Genomic DNA, 16155 nt, shown 5'->3' with positions numbered 1-16155 from the left:
CTCAGCATAATACCCTCCAGTTCCATCCACGTCGATGCAAATGGCAAGATCTCATTCCTAAAAATATGGAACGCTTCACGAATTTGTGTGTCATCCTTGCGCAGGGGCCATGCTAATCTTCTCTGTATCGTTCCAATTTTAGTATATGTGCTGCCGAAGCGAGCACTAGTTAATTGATTTTTAATTGAAGTATCGTTGACACACAATGTTACATTAGTTCCAGGTGTACAACATAGTGATTTGACAAGTCTATATGTTATGTTGTGCTCGCAAGTGTAGGTACCACCATACAACACTATTACAATACCCTTGCCTATATTCCTTGTACTGTACCTTTCATCCCCATGACTTACTCATTCCATAACCAGAAGCCTGTATCCCCCACTTCCCTTCACCCATTTCACCTGCCCTTCCACTCACCTCCTCTCTGGCAACGACCAGTTTGTTCTCTGTATTTATGGGTCTGTTTCTGCTTTTTCTTTGTTTGGTTGTTTTGTTTTTTGATTCTGCATCTAAGTGAAATCATATAGAATTGTCTTTCTCTGTCTGTGACTTATTTCACATCGCATAATACCCTCTAGGTCCATCCGTGTTGTCACAGATGAGAAGACCTCATTCTTTTCCGTGGCTGAGTAATATTCCATCGTGTATATAAACTACATCTTCCTTATTCATTCATTCAGTCCATATCAACAGACACCAGGTTGCTTCCATTTCTTGGCTATAGTACATAACACAGCAATGAACATAGGGCTGCATGTATCTTTTTGAGTTAGTGTTTTTGTTTTCTTTGGGTAAATATCCAGTAGTGGAATTATTGGATTGCATGATATTTCCATTTCAAACTTTCTGAGGAATCTCCATACCGTTTGCCACAGTGGCTACGCCATGTGCATTCCCACCAAGGGTGCATGGGAGTTCCTCTCTGAGAACAAATTTTGGATGGGAGAAAGGGGGAAGAGCAGGCCTGCCCTGCTTTATGGGATAGGAAGTCTCAGGAGGCTCCAGAAAAGGGATTCGGGGGATGAGCTAGGGGCTTGGACTCACCGCCAGGTCCTCACGGGTGACGAAGCCCCTCTCCTTGGCCCCACAGTCCTGGAAAAAGCGTTGCAGCTCTGCAGCCTCCGGGGAGGACAAGGACTCTGGCTCTGGGGCCACAGGGGCATCCTGGCCGTCAGCTGGTTCTCGCATCTGCCGCCGGCGGCTGGAGCCCAGCCTGCGGCCTTTCTGGGGCACTCTCTGTCCACTCTCCATGCTGCTTTGGCCTGGGGACAGAGGAATAGTGAGGTGGTACCTGGCTGCTGCACCCAGTCACTCTGCTGAAAACCCTCCTGTGGCTCCTGGAGAAAACACACCACGGCTGATGAAGCTGATGGGACGCCAGCTGGCCTCTCGGACCTCGTGACCCTCCCCCACCCCCTGGCCTCCAGCATAAGGCCTTTGCCCTTTCTGTTCCTTCTGCCTGGAATGCTTTTCCCTCGAGTTATCCGTGTGCCCTCATCTCTTTTAGATCTTTGCTTGTCAAAAGTCTTCTCTGGCCGTTATATAAAAGAGCCCCGTGCAGGATCAGTTCTGTTTTGAGGCGGGGCTGGGGACACAGGGTTGTCCAGGGTCTGGCCGTCTGAGCTGACTCTCTTGCTACTCCTCCAGCTCATTCCTTCGCATCTCACCTTGAGTGATCCCTCCACTGTTGCCTCCTTCCTCTGTCTCACCTAATCTTCAATCTTTTTTTTCTCAACACCATCTCACTGCTCCTTGGTCACACGCACCAGGGAATCAGTTAGCTCTTATGGCCTTGCACCTGCTTCAGCCCTCTCCCTCCCACACCCTCAGTCTGTCAAGCCTGCTGAACCATTTCCATGCCTGGAATATCAGACCCTCTCCCACCTTGCTCCCTTTGTCCCAACTTCCCCGACTCTCTTATCCCCCACCTAGTTGATGCCTTTTCCTCCCTCACCTTCGAGGCTGCATCCTCCAAGAAGCCTTCCCTGCAACCATCCCCACGCTTCAAGCAAGGTCCAGTGCCCCCTAGGCTGTGGCCCCATGATGCTCTGGGCTCCCCCTATGGGTGTCACTGTGCACCTTGGTCCACATTGCTCCCCACTCCTTGACACACAGTAGGTGCTCATGTAAGGGTTGTCCAATTCACGAATTGGAGTCCTCCCAACTCTCACAGAAAGTCTTAGGTCAGTCAATTGATAAGGATTCTGACGGATAAGGATTTGTCTAGGTGAGACCCCAAGGACAGAACAAAAGGAGGCTGGAGTCTGGAAGGGGTACAGTCTGGGCCTGCCCTGGGGGAAATAAGCATGGGGTATATACAACTGTATGCAGTGGGAGGGGCCTAATGTGCACACGGGCAGGCAGCTTCCTGCAGGCCACAGGACTGGAGCCAAGCTCTAAAGAAGACAGGTAGGATTTAGAAGCAGTGAACAGCATGCACAAAGGAACATGTGCAGCATGAGACAGCAGGAACAAGAAGACCCCTCTGAGCTTTCTCTGCTGAGGTTAAAGGTCACAGACAGGCTGAGTGGAGGGATGATGGGCTTCTTCAAGGGCTCTGGCACCACCGGTCCAGCCTCCCTTCGGGCCAGTTCTCTGGCATTGGCTGCATAGGACTTGAATAAATCAATTCCTCAGCCTGCGGAGATCCCCAAACTTTAAAGTGAAGTCGAGTCTCTCTCTCTCTGCCAGCCTTTCTCTCTCTTTCTTCCTGTGTGTTTTATCACTCCATCTGTTTCTCTACATCTTGCTCTCTCTTTGTCTCTCTGTTGGGGCCGTCCAAGTCTGTTTCAGATGCAGGGTTGTTTTTTTTTTTTTAAGATTTTCTTTCTTTCTTTCTTTCTTTCTTTATGACAGAGTGAGAGCACGAGCGAAGGGGTGGGGTAAGAGGGAGAGGGAGAAGCAAGCTCCCTGCTGAGCAGAGAGCCAGATATGGGACTCGATTCCAGGACCTTGGGACCATGAGCTGAGCTGAAGGCAGACGCTTAACCGACTGAGCCACCCAGGCGCCCCCAGATGCAGTTTTAAGATCATAGATGAAAGCTGCAGAGCCAGATCTGAGGGGCTTTGCAAAAGCCAATTGCGCACATTTCTTCCTAGCCCAGTGGCTTGGGATCAGCCACCGCGGGACTATTTACACCACATGAGCCAGCAAACACTACAAATCAGGGCTTTTTCCCCCTCAAAGAACAGTTAGCAGTACAGCATACCTCTGCCAAGAAGACATTCTCCTGCCCAAACCGTTCCCAAGATCTAGCATGCGCTCGGGTGACAAGCAGTTACTGAGGACCAGCTGAAGGCTGGCACAGTGGTGAGCCCTCCTGCCACAAGGCACTGGTTCCATCAGGTGAATTAGGAAGAGGTGTGCCTTCTTCCAGGCAGTCCATCCCACCATCTTGATTCATAGATGTGGAAAAGGAGGCCCAAGAGAGGAAGTGACTTCCAGTCACACTGCTCTGAGTCAGACAGACCTCTGCCTCTCCCAGGCCTGCTGCTTGCAAGCTGTGTGACCTTGGGCAAGTCACTTAACGTTCCGGTGTCTCAGCTTCCTTACTGGAACGTGGGACTGGTATCTACCCCAGAAGGTTGCTGTGAGGATTGGACCCGATCGTTCAAGTTGAAACACCACCTCCCATTCCTAGCATGGCCCACCTCCCTTTCTGGCTTTGCTTTCTCTTAGCACGTGTCATGCTCTCAGGATAGTGTTTTATTTAGCTGGTAAATTTTCCACCGTTTCTTACTGAAATGTCAGCTTCACGTGAGTTGAAAGTATATTCTTTCGTTTACTGCTCTAATTACCAAATGCCTAGAACAGTGCCCTGCATACAGGTGGCGTTCTGCAAACCCTGGTTGACTATATAACACACATGAAGCGTCCACAGCTATGCCCAGCCCACAGTGGCTGCTGGATAAAGGTGGCATTGATAATAGTGGTGACCACGTGGCAGGGGGTGGAGGGGGCGTGAAATTCCACTGGAGCCTCAGCAAAACTGAGTACTGTACAGATACTATTTCCTCCCACTGGACCTGTGAGGAAACCGAGGGAGGCTCCGAGATGCAGAGGCCTGCCCAAGCCGTGCCCCAAGACCACTTCCTGGAGAGGTACCTCCTTGGTGGCGGAAGACCCCTGTGTGGAATGCCAGACAGAGCATGCGTGGGACAAAGGCTTCTGGAGCAGGGCGGAGTGGGCCAGCTCTGCTTGTCGGTGTAAGACTTGGAAACTCGGGACGCCTGGGTGGCTCAGTCGGTGAAGCGTCTGCCTTCAGCTCAGGTCATGGTCCCAGGGTCCTGGGATCGAGCCCCGCATGGGGCTCCCCGCTGAGTGGGGAGCCTGCGTCTCCCTCTCCCTCTGGCCCTCCCCCTGCTTGTGCTCTCCCTCTCTCTGTCAAATAAATAAATAAAATCTTTAAAAAAAAGAAAAAGACTTAGAAACTCAAGTTGCACATGTACTTCCGTTGAAGATAACATACAAGAGGCAGCAAGATAAGATTCTCAGTGCAGAAGCTTCTAGAACTGAAGCCCTGGGAGAAGAGTTTATAATGATATGGGTGCCACGTCACTAAGTCTGCCAGGCTCCCACAAGTAAAGGAAATTAGAAGTACATTCCCTGTGGCCATATCCCAGGATATGGGATGTTTTTGACATGGCTTTCAGGGAGTTCCTCGTCGGGCTGCACTTCCACAGCCCGTTTCCAACAGTCCCCTGGCGTTTCATAAGAAAGGAGCACCTTCTGGGGCGCCTGGGTGGCTCATTCGGTTGAGGTTTTGGCTCAGGTCATGATCTCAGGGTCGTGAGATCGTCAGGCTCTGCGCTCAGTGGGGAGTCCGCTTGCTATGATCTCTCTCTGCCCCCCTGCTCCTCCCCTGCTCGCTCTCTCTCTCTCTCTCTCTCTAAAAGGAAGGAAGGAAGGAAGGGAGGGAGGAAGGAAGGAAGAAGAGAGCATCCTCTGGACACCTCACCAGCTCCCGCCCTGCCACAGCCTCAGCGATCAGTCCTTCCCTCCCTGGAGGCCACTCAGGAGGCCTGGGGTGGAAAGGCAGCCCGTGCCCTACCCCGAGCACTGCCTCAAAGTATAACCACCATCCGTCGGGGATGGCGAACTCCCCCTTCATGGCCTCATAGCACACCCTAAAAGTAGTCTGCACCCCTTTCACGGCCAAGCATGACTACCCAGAGATAGTGGGGACATCCTCAGTCACTCCTCACGTGCGTGTACACGGGTGCTCACACACGTGCGCACACACACACGCACACACACACACGCACACTCCCTCCTCAGCCGACTCCCACCACCGACCACACGCTCACGGGTCTGACAGGACCTTCCTCACAGATCGTTCGCATGTACGGAGGTCCCTGCCCACTCAGAGTCACTCACAACAACACCCCTCGGGGTCAGCCGGCGGGGGCACCCCCCCTCCTCTGCCACATTCCCCTCGCTGGATCATGGCGACCTCACGCCCTTAACAGTCAGAAGCCCCTCGTGACCAGGAACACACATTTGCACCCTCAGCACTCCCACGTCTCCCCACATTCCTCGCCCAAGAAATCATACAAAGTTGGAAGCCAAACTTGAGAGCAAATGGATCCTCCTCCCAGGCAACTGTAGGAATCAGCTCCCCACTGGGGGATTGGGTTAGGGGAGCAGACACCACAGGCTTTGGGTCAGGGAAGGAGTGGAGAGCCACATAAGAAAAATGGGGTAGGGGGCAGCTGTGCTAGGTTTCCCCCAATTCCTTCATTCTCTCACCAAAGGGACAAGGAACTGGGTCTGCTCTTCACTCCACTTACTTCAATAACTGCAAGTAATAGCGATGGTCACTGAACCCAAATTGTCCAAGTTGGTGGGTCTGAGAGACCACCCAGTGCCTTGCTCCAGTCTAGTTACCCTCTCTTCCCCTCACCAACTCGATAGAAAAACCAAGGCTCTGAGAAGCCAGGTGACTTGCCCAAGGTCACACGGCCATTTAAGGTAGGCAATCTATCCCAGTCCCCTGCCCAAGTGCCCTCTTGAGACCATGCAGGGAGCTCCAAACTCTCGAAAAAAGAGGGCTCAGACCTTTGTACCCTGGTCAAAAGAGCCAGGTGGAGACCCAGACTGCTCCTTCTCCCATCCTCACCCCCTCCAAAGAAAAGAAGCATTGCAACTCCAGGTGGCTCCCACCTCTCAAAGGCTCCCCGTCGTGCTCACAGTCCTGGCCTCCTGGACCTGGTGATGAGGCAACCGCTGCCCCCAGGAGCCCACGAGCTCTGGAACTGTTAACAGTCTTGTCTCTTGCTTAATCGCTCTTTCCGTTCCCCAGCAAGCCAATCTCCTGTGTTATCTATGCGACTTCCTGTAGAAGTGAGCACTGGGTGTCCTTTCATAATCTTGCCTGGTACTCCCCAGACCCCTCACCCTAGACTCTTAGAATTGGAGACTGCTAGAAATGGAAGGGAGGTCCTTGTAAGCAGAGGCTCTGAAGGGCAAGATGGGCTGGTCAAGGTCACTCAGCTCTCAGGGGCAAAACCAGAACTTGGACCCGAGGCTCTGGTTGCCAGCATGACGCTGTGTCTTACCCTAGCCAGAGCGTTGATAGGCACGGTTCTGGCTAAAGCTGGGTATATGGACTGTCCTGGGTAACTGCACACCGTGCCTTCCCTCACGTCCTTGACCTCAGACGGTGAGGAAAACCAGGGCAGGCCTACATCCAAATCATCTTTTAGAGAATAGTCTAACTTAATACCAAAATATACTGTAGAGGTACAACCACCAAAAGAGTGTGGTACCCATGCATGAATATACAAGGATGAATCAATGGAACAGAATTGACAGGAATAGACTCAAGTACATATGGGAATTTAATGTATGTTAAAAGTGGCATTTCAAGGACGACTGGGTGGCTCAGTCAGTTAAGCGTCAGACTCTTGGTTTCTGCTTAGGTCATGATCTCACAGGTCATGGAATCGGGTCTCGTTGGGCTCCACGTTTGGTGGGGAGTCTGCTTGAGATTCTTTCCCTCTGCCCTTCCCCCCCACTCGTTCTATTTCTCTCTCTCAAATAAATAAATAAAATCTTAAAAAAAAAAAAAAAGGCCAGGTACAGGGGCACCTGGCTGGCTCAGTCAGCAGACTGTGGGACTCTTGATCTCAGGGTTGTAAGTTCGAGCCCCATATTGGGTGTGGAGATTACTTTAAAAAAAAAAAAAAGCAAGGTGCTAGAACAGTGAGTCTAGTATGCTTTGCATGAAGAAAAAAAAATGTATGGATGAAATTTATGCTCTATAAATACATGTGCTTTCATATATGGCTGTAAATGCACCAAATATTTCTGACGAATATACAAGAAACTGGTAGCAGTTGGGCTGGAGAGAAGTGGGATAGAGAAGGAGGGAAGTTTAGGTTCCACTGTTTATTTTGTACCATCTTTACACATGATCCACTCAAAAATAAATGTAAAAACAATTTGTACATATTCAGAGAGAGAATGGTGTAGGAAGTGTGGCAAAATGTTCACATGTAGGGACTATTGGTGAAGGGTATATGGGAATTATTTTACTATTTTTGCAGCTTTTCTGTGTGTCTGAAATTATTTCAAAACAAAAAGTTTTAAAATTTAATAAATTTAGGGGTGCCTGGGTGGCTCAGTCGTTAAGCGGCTGCCTTCGGCTCAGGTCATGATCCCGGGGTCCTGGGATCGAGTCCCGTATCGGGCTCTCTGCTCAGCAGGAAGCCTGCTTCTCCCTGTCCCACTCCCCCTACTTGTGTTCCCTCTCTCGCTGTGTCTCTCTGTGTCAAATAAATAAAAAAACCTTAAAAAAATTTAATAAATTTTATTTCTAAATTAATATATATTCTCCCAACGAACCATCCTTTTTACCCCATTTTCACGGCTGAGGAAATTAATACTCAGAGAGTTTCTACAGCTTTATTGAATTAAATAAGGCATTGATTTTTTATTCAAAAATATTTATTGAGCACCTAATATGTGCCAGGCACTGTGCTAGGCACTGAGGATATAAAACTGAGGGGAAAAAAAAAATGATACGTCATATAATGTCTGGTAGCAATAAGTGCTATGAAGAAAAGTAAAGCAAAGTGAATGAATAAAAGGGTGGGAAGCATACTTTAGACGGGGTGGCTGGAGGAGGCCTCTCTGAGGAGGTGATATTGGAAGAGAGCTTATGAGGAAGAAAATCTAGAAGAAGAGAGTTCAGGGAGAAGGAACAATGAGTGCAAAGGCCCTGAGGCAGGAACATGCTTTGTGTTCCTGAGGAACAGTGAGGAGACCTGTGTAGCTGGAGCAGGTAATGGAGGGAAGAGGGAAAAGTAGAGAAGATGAGGTCAGAAGTAACAGACAGGAGGACCTATAGGCCACGTGAAGACCTGGGTTCTTAGAGTGAGGTGGAAGCCATTTGGAGGGTGACATGATCCTTCATTGTGGATAATAGACTGTACTAGGCAAGGGCAGAAGCAGGGAGACCAGTGAGGAGGCTGTTAGGATAATTCAGACAAGAAGAGATGCTTTGGACCAGGAGGGCAGTGGTGGAGGTGATGGCGAGAGGACTCTGGATATATTTTGAAAGTAGGACCAACAGTGTCTGCTGCTGGGTGGGGCAGCTGCAACAAATCCAAGACCTTTTTCTCAGCAGTGAGGGTTTTTTTGCCATTTCCCTGGGAAACAGAGTGAGGTTGGATTTTTAAAACCCAGCCCCCAGGATCTCAAACACCCTGAGTTCCTTTGCCCACCATCCCCACGACCCACCTCCCAACCATGGACATAAAGGGGGCACGGAGAAAGCAGGAGTTGTCCCTGCCTCAGGTGAAGCCCGAGTGGTCAGAGCTCAGCCTGGCCGCCCTCCGCAGCAGCCCCAGGGAGAACCCGTCCGGGAGCCAGCTGACTGGAGGCCATAGCCAAGTGCCGAGGAAAACGTTAGCTCCAGGCCTTTTTGGAAACAGTGGAGCTAATTTTAAAATACAGTGTCGCTGGACTTAAAAACACTGAGCTCAGAAACTACACTTTTCAAAAACTGAGTGAATGAACGAGGATCCAAGACAGCGAGACTGCTTTATGAATGGGAACGTTTCACACTCGCTGTTTTTCAATTCCCAAAAGATGCTTGAATTCACTTCCCAGCTCAGTAAACCCTGAAGCAAAATACTCTCTGTCCTGAGGTGCGGTGTCAAGAGCTGGGACTCCCCTGCCTCCAGCCGCTGGCTCCAAACTAGCTCTAGAAGGAACGTAGGCAGCGGGCACTTCTGCGCAGGGAACCAGGGCCGGGGAGCGTGGTGCGAATTTGCATTTATATAGCACGCTTTCCGTAGGCTTGAGAAAACCTGAGTTGCGTCAGAGGCGGAGGGGGGGCACAGCAGAGGCAGGTGCCCAAAAACCTCCGCAGAGCTGTCACCATGGTAGTGGCCCTGGGCGAGACACTTCCCCTTTCTGGTTCATGGAGCAGGCAACTTGACCTGGGTCATCTGCGTGAATATCCTGGCTTCCCACCACTTCCTAGAGGTGTGGCCTCAGGCAAGCGACTTAAGGGCTTATTGCCTCAGTTTCTCGCCTGTGAAACACAGGCAACAGCAGCGCCCACCTCGTAGGCTTGTTGTCAGGATTAAATGCTGTAAACCGCATAAAGCATTTGGAAACCAAGTTAGGCAGATGATGTTATTTTTGTGGCTGTTAAAAGAAGGAGATGGAGTTAGAGAATCTCCAACTTGCCCAGCCTGCCAATTGGCAGATGGCCCCGTTCATATGCCGGACTGATTGGCAAGCGATGAGGGGCAGTGACCTGGGACCTGAGAGAGGGGACGGCCTGGGGTGGGGTGGAGGATGGGAGCCAGGGTGGGGTTTGAGAGATGAATGCTGGGGTCAGGCAGGAAATTCAAGCCACAGGGAATAATTCATTCATGCGACAAATACTTATTGACCACCTGCTCTGCGTCGGGCACTTTTTAGGTGCTGGGATACAGCAGAAAACTAAACGGGCAAAGCCTCCCCTCGTGGAGCTCACACTTCCGTGGGCTGATGGGAGAGGGGAAAGCCGCAGTGACTTTCGCCAGCTGGCTCATCTAGGCACGGAGCTGGCGGAAGGGAAGTTCTAGAAGCTGCTGCTGATGCACCACCTGCGTCCCCCACCAGACCACATCTGTGTTCACCTGAAGCTTTGGTTCCCGGCAATGATACAGCTGCTCATTCCTTCCAGTTTTCTCCGGCATCACGGGGACCCGCTCCACCCAAACTTGCCCCTGGAGGAAGCCCTCAGGCAGTGCTGGGTGGCGTCCGCAGTTAAGTACCCCACAGACAAGGACCCCAGAGGGACAATTCTCCAGCACGTTCCACATGGCTCCTCCGACCTCCCTGGTGGGTCTGGTCCCAGGAGTACACAGCAGAACTGGCCCACCAGCACCTTTATGGCTTTTTCCTTCCCTTTCTCACATTCTTTTCTCTCCTCCCTGTGCTTCCAGAGACGACCTCCCAAATAAACCTCCTGCACACAAGTCCTTGTCTCAGGTTCCTTTGGAGGGGAGAAAAAAATCTAAGACGGGTGGTACCAGAAATGACAAACAACAGGATGGGCTTCTGAAGATGGGTCCCTCGCCAGTGCAGTGACAAGGGGGACCTGACTGCTGGCGGGGAGCAGGGGGGTGACACCCGCGACAGGCTGTGGCCGCACAAGGACCAGCACTCAGCTGTGAGAGGCGGATTGGAGTGGGGGACAGGTGGGATTCAAGGGCAACACTGACTTATGCAGTAGGTCGAACGCTGGAAAGGCAGGGGGCGGTGGTCACGATGAGGAGCATGCACTTGGCTGGCTTTGGTTAACTGCCCTAGCGGTCTTGAAGAAAGAGAATGACCGGCTCAACTTAGAGCACGTTGTGGGAGACGGGAGAACCCCATCAGAACATTTTATTTATTTTTTAATATTTTATTTATTTATTTGAGAGGGAGAGTGAGCGAGAGAGAGAGTGAGAGAGCACGAGCTGGGGGGGGGGGCAGAGGGAGAGGGAGAAGCAGGCTCCCTGCTGAGCAAGAAGCCCGATGCAGGACTCAATCCCAGGACCCCGGGATCATGACCCGAGCCGAAGGCAGACACTCAACCGACTGAGCCACCCAGGTGCCCCCCAGAGGAGCATTCTAAATGGCCCTCATTTCTGTGGCCCACCGGCAGGCTGTGTGGATAATCAGCCCCAGGATTTCATCACAAAAGTGGTGGAGCTACAGGGAGGCTCGATGCATGGCCCCAGCCAGCAGGAAAAGTGGGGAAGGGGGGTGCCCTGAGGCCTGGAATAGAGCTATGTGGATGGATGCCCTCAGGAACCTGTACTCCACGCCCCCAAGCCCTCCAGGCCTGCAGAAGCACCCCCTCCCTTGCTAGAGGAGGATTCTTTCGCACTAGCTGCAGCCCACACAGAGGACTCCCCTGGGGTGAATGCCGTACAAGGTGAGGCTTATCTTCCCCAAGATCCCTTCCACCTTCCCTCATGGCTTCTAGACCAGAGGCAGCAAATGTTCTCTTCAAGGACTTGATGGTAAATATTTCAAGTCTGTGGGCCACGTGGTCTCTGCTGCAACTACTCAGTTCAGCTTTTGCACACCTTAAAATAACAGGGCAAAACCGGCCATGGACAATAAGTTAGCAAATGGGCATGTCTGCTTTCCCATAAAACTTTATACAAAACAGGCCCCTGGTTCACAGGGTTGTGGTTTGCTCCCCCTTCTCTAGATGAATAATGAGAGTCAGGTCTCAGCAGGAAAGTATAGGCTCTATTACTGGAGGAAATTACTTACCAAAAAAAGCGACAATCTGGCTAGTAAGTATTGGTAGGGCCAGGGAAACACACATGAGAGGTCTCAAGGCAATGGGCCAGGGCTGGGAGAGATGAGGAATACGGGCTGGATAAAGAGAGCTTGTATGGAGGCCTCTCTGTCTTAACTCAGGATTGAACATCCCGGCAAGGCTCCCCTGGAGCTGGTCCTAACACACAGGGGAGTTGGCTGGTGCTTAAAGCTTAGACACAGTGACGGCCTGCTGTCAGGGAGGGTGTGATGCTGAAACGCCCCGGAAGAGAGTAGGGAGGGGTTAGAAGGTGGGCAAGATAGAATGGACTTACTGCACAAGGACCCACCAGCTGAGTGTCGTCCCCAGGAGGGCCCAGAAGACCCTCCCTTCTCTCTCTCTCTCTCTTTTTTTTAAGATTTTATTTATTTATTTGACAGAGAGATACACAGGGAGAGAGGGAACACAAGCAGGGGGAGTGGGAGAGGGAGGAGCAGGCTTCCCGCTGAGCAGGGAGCCCGATGCGGGGCTTGATCCCAGGACCCTGGGATCCTGACCTGAGCCGAAGGCAGATGCTTAACGACTGAGCCACCCAGGCGCCCCAAAACCCTCCCTTCTCAAAGCAATAAAGGACGCATCTCAGTGCTGGCTGGGATGCTGTCATGGAATGCCGTGACCACTCTCAGCGGACACAGTAAGATTCGGGAAGGGCAGAGGCCACATAGAGCCACTTCATCATCAGAGGCAAGGTAGACACAAGGCCTGATGGGTAACTAGAGTCCTGTGGCCGGGGCGTTCCCAGGGGTAAGAGAGAGGAGCACTTAACGGGACATTGCTTGACTGAACCACAACAGATCAGGATGGGGCGGGGGTGAGCAGAAGCTGATACCAGTTGCCACGATAGAAAATCACAGTCTCTCACCCAGCTGCCAGGTATGAGCTCGTTCTCAGACCCAGACTGACTGACTGAAGAAAAAGACCCATAAGGTCACTGTAAATATACTAAATAAATATTTCCTCAATTCTTCCTTCAAAGTGCCCTCTGGCTATTTACCAGAATAGCTGTACAGAGTGGAAAAGCTCTTTGGAGGTCTATTAGATACAGAGTCTGAGCTTAGACCAGTACTGGGCGACCCAAAATACCATCATAGCCTCCTTTTAGAGGAGGGAAACATGTGAGGCTGGGTGATAACAGAGTCCCAGCCAGGTGTATCTCAGAGTCCAGTGGGCCTGTGGACCGACTCTGTGGTTATCTCCCAGCCCCTGAGTACAAATTGGGGTGGATATATTTAGCAGTTGGCAGAACCCTCACTGACTGGTTCTTTTATCTGCAGAATAAGAGCCATTATGGAAAGAAGGTTGGAGCAGAAGTCTCTAAAATTATCCTACTAGTCAAGACGGTAAATCAGAAGCAATCCCACATAGCAGGTAGAAGTGCGGAGATTAGCGTTACTCTCAAAGACCTAGAGTATGCAAGGTGGTCCCCATCAGATCCCCATTCAGTCCATCCCATACTGCAAATGAAACATGGCAATTGATGGTTATCCACGGAGTAGCCCTAATAAAGTAGCAGATATTATATCAGATATGGTATCTTTGCTAGAATAGTCTACACAGCCTCTGAGTGGAAGAAGCTAATAATATGGCCAATGCATTCTTTCCAAGCCAATTCAGGAAAGGGGATAAAAAAAAAATGCGTCATGTTCACATTTCCTACAAAAATTCAGAGACCTGTCATGTTATGTTTTAAGTGGTCAAATGAACTGGGACATGCTGGGACATTCCCTCTAGAGGAAAGGACAAGTCATTGTACTGTGGACATGCTCCCCCTAAAAAGAGGCATAGCACTGATGAGTCTGTTTGGACTTTGGAGGCTGTATATTACTGCTCCGGCCGATTAACTGGATGACATGGGGAGCTGCCATGTTTGAGTGGAGCCCAGAACAAAAGAGGGCTCTGTGACAGGTCCGTGCGATGGGACAAGCACTCGGGACCTACCAGCCAGTGTATCCCCTGGTACTAGAAATATCCATGGGAGACAAGTAGACAGTGTGAAGTCTCTGAAAAGCCCCAGTGGGAGAGCCCTAACTCAGACCACTAGGGTTCTGGAACAAAGCCATGCCCCATATGGCAGAACATTATCCAACATTTGAAAAGTAGTTCTTGGCCAAATTAACAGAATCAGAAGCAAATAAATGATTATTGTTTTAAGCCACTAAGTCTTGGAGTGGCTAATTATGAATAGATAATCAGAACATGCATGTAAAGTACTTTGTTCTTTTTTTTAAATTTTTTTCAAATTTTTATTTAAATTCTAGTTAGTTAACATATAGTGTGATACTGGTTTCAGGAGTAGAATTTAGTGATTCATCACTTAGATATAACACCCAGTTCTCATCACAAGTGCCCTCTTTAATGTCCATCACCCATTTAGCCCATCCCCCCCCACCTCCCCTCCAGCAACCCAAAGTTTATTCTTTTTTTTTTTTTAGATTTAGTTATTTATTTTAGAGAAAGAGAGAGCACCCATGAGTGGAGGGAGGGACATAGGGAGAGGAGAGAGAGGGAGAGATTCTCCGGCAGACTCCCTACTGAGCACAGAGCCTGACGCTGGGCTCGATTTCACAACCCTGAGATCATGACCTGAACGGAAATCAAGAGTCGGATGCTTAACTGAGTGAGCCACCCAGGCGCCTCTCAGTTTGTTCTCTCAATTAGAGTCTCTTATGGTTTTCCTCCTTCTCTGTTTTCATCTTACTTTATCATGTTTTGTTTCTTAAATTCCACATGTGAGTGGAATCATATGGTATTTGTCTTTCTCTGACTTATTTCATGTAGCATAATACCCTCTAGTTCTATCCACATTGTTGCAAATGGCAAGATTTCATTCTTTTTGATGGCTGAGTAATATTCCATTGCATATAGATATACATACCACATCTTCTTTATCTAATCATCTGTTGATGGACATTTGGGCTCCTTCCATAATTTAGCTATTGTTGATAATGTTGCTATAAACATTGGGATTCATGTGCCCCCTTGAATCACTATTTTTGTATGTTTTGGATAAATACCTAGTAATGCAATTGCTGGGTTATAGGGTAGCTCTATTTTTAACTTTTTGAGGACCCTCCATACTGTTTTCCAGAGTGGCTGCACCAGCTGCATTCCCACCAACAGTGTAGGAGGGTTCCCTTATCTCCGCATCCTTGCCAACATCTGTTGTTTCTTGTGTTAATTTTAGCCATTCTGACGGGTGTGAGGTGGCATCTCATCCTGGTTTTGATTTATATTTCCCTGAAGATGAGTGACATTGAGCATCTTTTCATGTGTCTGTTGGCCATCTGTATGTCTTCTTTGAAAAAATGTTCATTCATGTCTTCTGCCCCTTTCTTGATTGGATTATTTGCTCTTTGGGTGTTGAGTTTGACAAGTTCTTTTTTTTTTTTAAAGATTTTTTATTTATTTATTTGACAGAGAGAGACACAGTGAGAGAGGGAACACAAGCAGGGAGAGTGGGAGAGGGAGAAGCAGGCCTCCTGCGGAGCAGAGAGCCCGATGCGGGGCTCGATCCCAGGACCCTGGGATCATGACCTGAGCCGAAGGCAGTCGCTTAACCAACTGAGCCACCCAGGTGCCCTTGAATTTATTTTTGTGTATGGTGTGAGAAAGTGGCCCAGTCTCATTCTTCTGCATGTGGCTGTCCAGTTTTCCCAACACCATTTGTTGAAGAGACTGTGTTTTTTCCATTGGATATTCTGTCCTGCTTTGTCAAAGATTAGAGTTGTGGGTCACTTTGTTCTTTTTAATGTTGTGTAGTACTCCACTACAGAGCCACCACAATTTACGTATCTGTTCTTTTTTTTAAGATTTTATTTATTTATTTGATGGAGAGAAAGCACAAGCGGGGGAGCAGCAGGCAGAGGGAGACGGAGAAGCAGGCTTCTCACTGAGCGCAGAGCCCAATGTGGGGCTCTATCCCAGGACCCAGAGGTCATGACCTGAGCTGAAGACAGATGCTCAACCAACTGAGCCACCCAGGCGTCCCTACGTATCTATTCTCGTTATAGACGTTTGGGTTGTTTCCAGTTTGGGTCTGTCAAGAATAACGCTGCTATGATGTCCACAATAGCCAAACTGTGGAAAGAGCCAAGATGTCCATCGACAGATGAATGGATAAAGAAGATGTGGTATATATATACAATGGAATATTATGCAGCCATCAAAAGGAATGAGATCTTGCCATTTGCAACGACGTGGAGGGAACTGGATTGTTTTATGCTGAGTGATATAAGTCAATCAGAGAAAGACATGTATCATATGACCTCACTGATATGAGGAATTCTTAATCTCAGGAAACAAACTGAGGGTTGCTGGAGTGGGGGGTGGGGTG

General features: G+C 49.6%; 1 protein-coding gene and 1 non-coding gene across 3 annotated transcripts in view; both read right to left on the bottom strand.

Moving 5' to 3' along the window:
- RAB44 (RAB44, member RAS oncogene family) overlaps positions 1-6740 on the bottom strand; it is a 34106-nt gene extending 27366 nt beyond the window's left edge. For both annotated transcript variants that reach the window (XM_081828100.1, XM_081828101.1), the window contains exons 1-2: positions 6167-6740; positions 1048-1265 (exon numbers count right to left, since the gene is read on the bottom strand). In XM_081828100.1, coding sequence (XP_081684226.1) covers positions 1048-1254 — 207 coding nt within the window. In that variant the 5' untranslated portion in view covers positions 1255-1265; positions 6167-6740. The remainder of the gene's footprint in view (positions 1-1047; positions 1266-6166) is intronic.
- Positions 60-166, bottom strand: LOC115941948 (U6 spliceosomal RNA). Its single transcript, XR_004076603.1, has one exon. It is a non-coding gene; the product is annotated as a U6 spliceosomal RNA (small nuclear RNA).
- Positions 6741-16155: the final 9415 nt, after the last annotated feature.

This window comes from Leptonychotes weddellii, chromosome 8 (assembly GCF_054177405.1).
Source record: "Leptonychotes weddellii isolate Sample4059 chromosome 8, ASM5417740v2, whole genome shotgun sequence".
Lineage (NCBI taxonomy): Eukaryota > Metazoa > Chordata > Mammalia > Carnivora > Phocidae > Leptonychotes > Leptonychotes weddellii.
This window is presented reverse-complemented; position numbering and strand designations above follow the sequence as displayed.